General features: G+C 37.8%; 1 protein-coding gene across 1 annotated transcript in view; it reads right to left on the bottom strand.

Annotated features, from left to right (window-relative positions):
• Positions 1–2,880: 2,880 nt before the first annotated feature.
• Positions 2,881–3,533, bottom strand: part of LOC114030869 (olfactory receptor 8J3-like) — a 6,015-nt gene continuing 5,362 nt past the window's right edge. The window contains exon 2 of the mRNA XM_027845763.1: positions 2,881–3,528. Within this exon, the coding sequence (XP_027701564.1) occupies positions 2,881–3,528 (648 nt within the window). The remainder of the gene's footprint in view (positions 3,529–3,533) is intronic.

Genomic DNA, 3,533 nt, shown 5'->3' with positions numbered 1-3,533 from the left:
CACTTCTCAATACTTCTAAGCCTCACTCCAATGGCCTACCTAGTTCTGAAATTCCGTCTCCTTATAGAGAGTAGTCCTCTTATAATATATTCATTGTGCTTCATGCTTGGAAGAGTGCAAATGGTCATCCTCCCTCTGGAACCCAAATCTCTAAACAGAAGGTATAGTTCTCCTTTTTCTCATCTTTTTTTACATGGTCTTTTCCTTCTCTTAGCAGGTCACCTTGACCTAGTCTGAGATAAGCAGTAATCATATTATAGAATGTTATCACTTCCTGTACCAAGTAGAGGTTAGGTAGAGAATGGGAGAACAATTATCACAAATTCCCTTAAATCGTTATGTTTTATCACCTGTGGGACACTGTAAGTCTTTGCCCAAATTTACCTGGCTCACCCAAGCATGCCAGAAAATTCAAGTCTTTGGTCATCAGAACATTAGAAATGGGCTCCTAGCATTACACTTTCCAGAACCACAGTTCCTACAAAAAATATTCTCAAAGTAGTATATACTCCTGAAGGGATATTGACCTTCTGAGGAATAGTTCAACTATTCCCCTAACTCAGAAAATTTATATTCAACTCCTTTGCACAAACCTCATGACTTTTTTTCACCTAGGAATGGTTCAATTCTTTATCTGGGTTGTTCATTGTTTGCAAATACATACTCAATCTTCTAATATCAAGTGTGTTGCATTTAACTATATTCAGGTTTCATTTTCCTGCTTAAGCTTTAAGCATATAATTCCATCTCATTCAGATCATGTTTTACCTATCCACCCTCATCAGGACTGCCTGAATATGTATCACACTTCTGGACCCAAAGAATGCAATACCATTGTGACAACTGCCCAGGCAAAGTGTAATCGAGAGTCAAAATTCTTCCCTTTAACTATCAAATATAGCTTTCTTTAACCAAATGCAAATTATTAGATTCCCTAGTGTACAGTAGTAGTTGTTGTTGTTGTTGTTTAGTCAATTTCCACTTGTGTCTGACCCATTTGGGGTTTTCTTGGCAAAGATACTGGAGTTATGTGCCTTTTCTTTCTCCAGTTCATTTTACAGATGAGGAAATGGATGCAAACAGGGTTAAGTGACTTGCTCAGGTTCACACAGCTAGTAAGTATTAGTCCAGATTTGAACTAAGGCAGATGAGTCTTCCTGACTCCTGGCTAGGCACTCTATTCACTTTACCATCAAGCTACTCCTAGGGTACAGTACTTTACCATTAGTACAGGTTGTCAAGAGTTCTTAATTCCTTATTTCCCTTCCTTCTGAAGTCATTTGAGAAACAAATTGATGGAAATGGATTCAGAGTCAGGAAGTCCTGCTGTGACTGATTATCAAGCTAAGACAAAATTGAGAATTCCTCCCCCCTTTTCTTGCCTCTGATTAGTTGTGTGATCCACCTTGAGTTCGTTAACCTCTCAGTATTTTAGACAGCTCTCCAAGAGTTTGAACAAAAGTTGTAGATGTATTGATGGAAATCTATACAGAGTTGGAAAAACAGTTTAAGATGAAAATGATAAAAGTTCAATATATACATATATATATATATAAGGATATATATGTGTGTGTGTGTGTGTGTGTGTGTGTGTGTGTGTGTGTATGTGTATTAAGCTCATAACTTCTTTTCTGGAAAAGCGATTTGCACAGTTCTCCATCCTTGGGCTTATCCATGCACCATGGAGATAGAAATAACATTCCAACCCTTAGAGTGATGACTGCCTATGCAACATAATGCTAGCTTAACTAGCACTTTGAAGGTTACTTTGATTTTGATCACATTGTTCTGCTGTAGTTATAAAAAAAACTCAGAAACAAATACAGTGGGATAGTACAACCTACCTGTTGAGGAGAAAAGCTGTGTCCTGAGCTTATATGCCCCAGCACATTGAATTTTGCTAGGATTTTTGCTTCTTCACAAAGCATCTGGAGCCCTCTGATTAGTAATAAATTACATGTCTCCAGCCTCATATAATTTAGGAAAAAAAAGCTCTAATATACAGAGCCTTCCCCAGGGGAACAAAAGAATATTAGGGACTCATTACTAAGGTCTCTTTCCTTTATTCTGCTCCCAAGAGAATATATGAAAGAATTTGAGAATTAGAGTTATTACTTGTACAAACACTTTTTTGTTTTCTGGTGAAATTTTGCCAGGAATTTTTTGACAGAAAAAAAATTGACCAAATGGGCCACTGTAAACTTTTGCAGACCCTATTCTAGCTAGTTTCATTCTAAATATTTCTCATTTATTCCCACTGCTGCTATCACTTCCCCTTCCTTCCTGGATTGCCCCTCCATTTCTCTCTTTGAATTTTACCATCAGTTAGTAAATTAATATTTGTGAATTAGAAATCTGTAAGATATTTTCCTGCTTGCAAGGTTATGTCTCATTGCTCATGGTCACATGACTCAAATAATATGACTTATGTCTTAATCAGTTGCCAACAACAAAGTACATACAGGACAAAGAATATTGGTTTGGCCACTATGTTGATGTATTGTCGATGCTGGGAAGGTTTCTATCTGGATGTGGGTGAATAAGTGGGAGGAGAAGGAGATTCCAAAAATGAGCATGTCACTACTATACATTTTTCTTAAAGAAAAAAAAAGAGGAAAAAAATGTTTAGAAAGAGACAAGAATAAATCGGACTGTCAATACCTCATAAAACTAATAAATGATGGCAAATACAAAAGTGAGAAGTGAGGAGAGGGAGGCAATCCAGGAAGGAAGAAAAAGTTTTTTTTTTCTTTTAATTTAAGTGATTTGCCACAGCCTGGTTGTCTTCTATTCCTGGCAATGTACTATCTGCCTCCATCACACTCTTGTAAGTCCTGCCTCAGATTGTGAATCTCTAGTTTTACTCAAATATTTGTCAAATTACATGTTTTTGAAAGTTTCTTTAGGGTTGGTGAGGATTCTCTTTACAACCTCCTTCACATCCTTGTTTCTCAGGCTGTAGATCATTGGATTCAGCATGGGGATCACTAGTGTGTAAAACACTGAAGCCACTTTATCAGTATCTAAGGAATGGTTTGATGGGGGCTGAAGGTACACGAAAAGGAGTGTTCCATAGAAAACAGTGACAGCTGTCATGTGGGAAGCACAGGTGGAGAAGGCTTTCTTTCTCCCTTCTATTGAACGTATCCTTAGGATGGCCAAGATAATATGGAAGTAGGACACCAGGACAATTGTCATAGAAAAGAGGATATTGATAGCTGCAGAGATAAAGACTATGGTCTCTGGCAGATGGGTATCAGAGCAAGATAAAGCTAATAAAGGAACATTATCACAGTAAAAATGATTAATGACATTGGAAGAACAGTAGGACATTGAGAAAACACAAGAGGTGACAGTCACTGCTGTTGAGAAGCTATAAATGTACGTAAGGACAACGAGTAGAATGCAAACCTTCCGTGATACCACAACCATATATAATAGGGGATTGCAAATAGCCACATAGCGGTCATAGGCCATGGCAGCCAACAGGAAAGTCTCAGCAACAATGAAGACTAAGAAGCCTCCATGCTGGG

Source organism: Vombatus ursinus, unplaced genomic scaffold (assembly GCF_900497805.2).
Source record: "Vombatus ursinus unplaced genomic scaffold, bare-nosed wombat genome assembly UNPS02015023.1, whole genome shotgun sequence".
Taxonomy (NCBI): domain Eukaryota; kingdom Metazoa; phylum Chordata; class Mammalia; order Diprotodontia; family Vombatidae; genus Vombatus; species Vombatus ursinus.
Note: the sequence above shows the minus strand (reverse complement) of the source record. Positions and strands in the feature narration are given on the sequence as shown.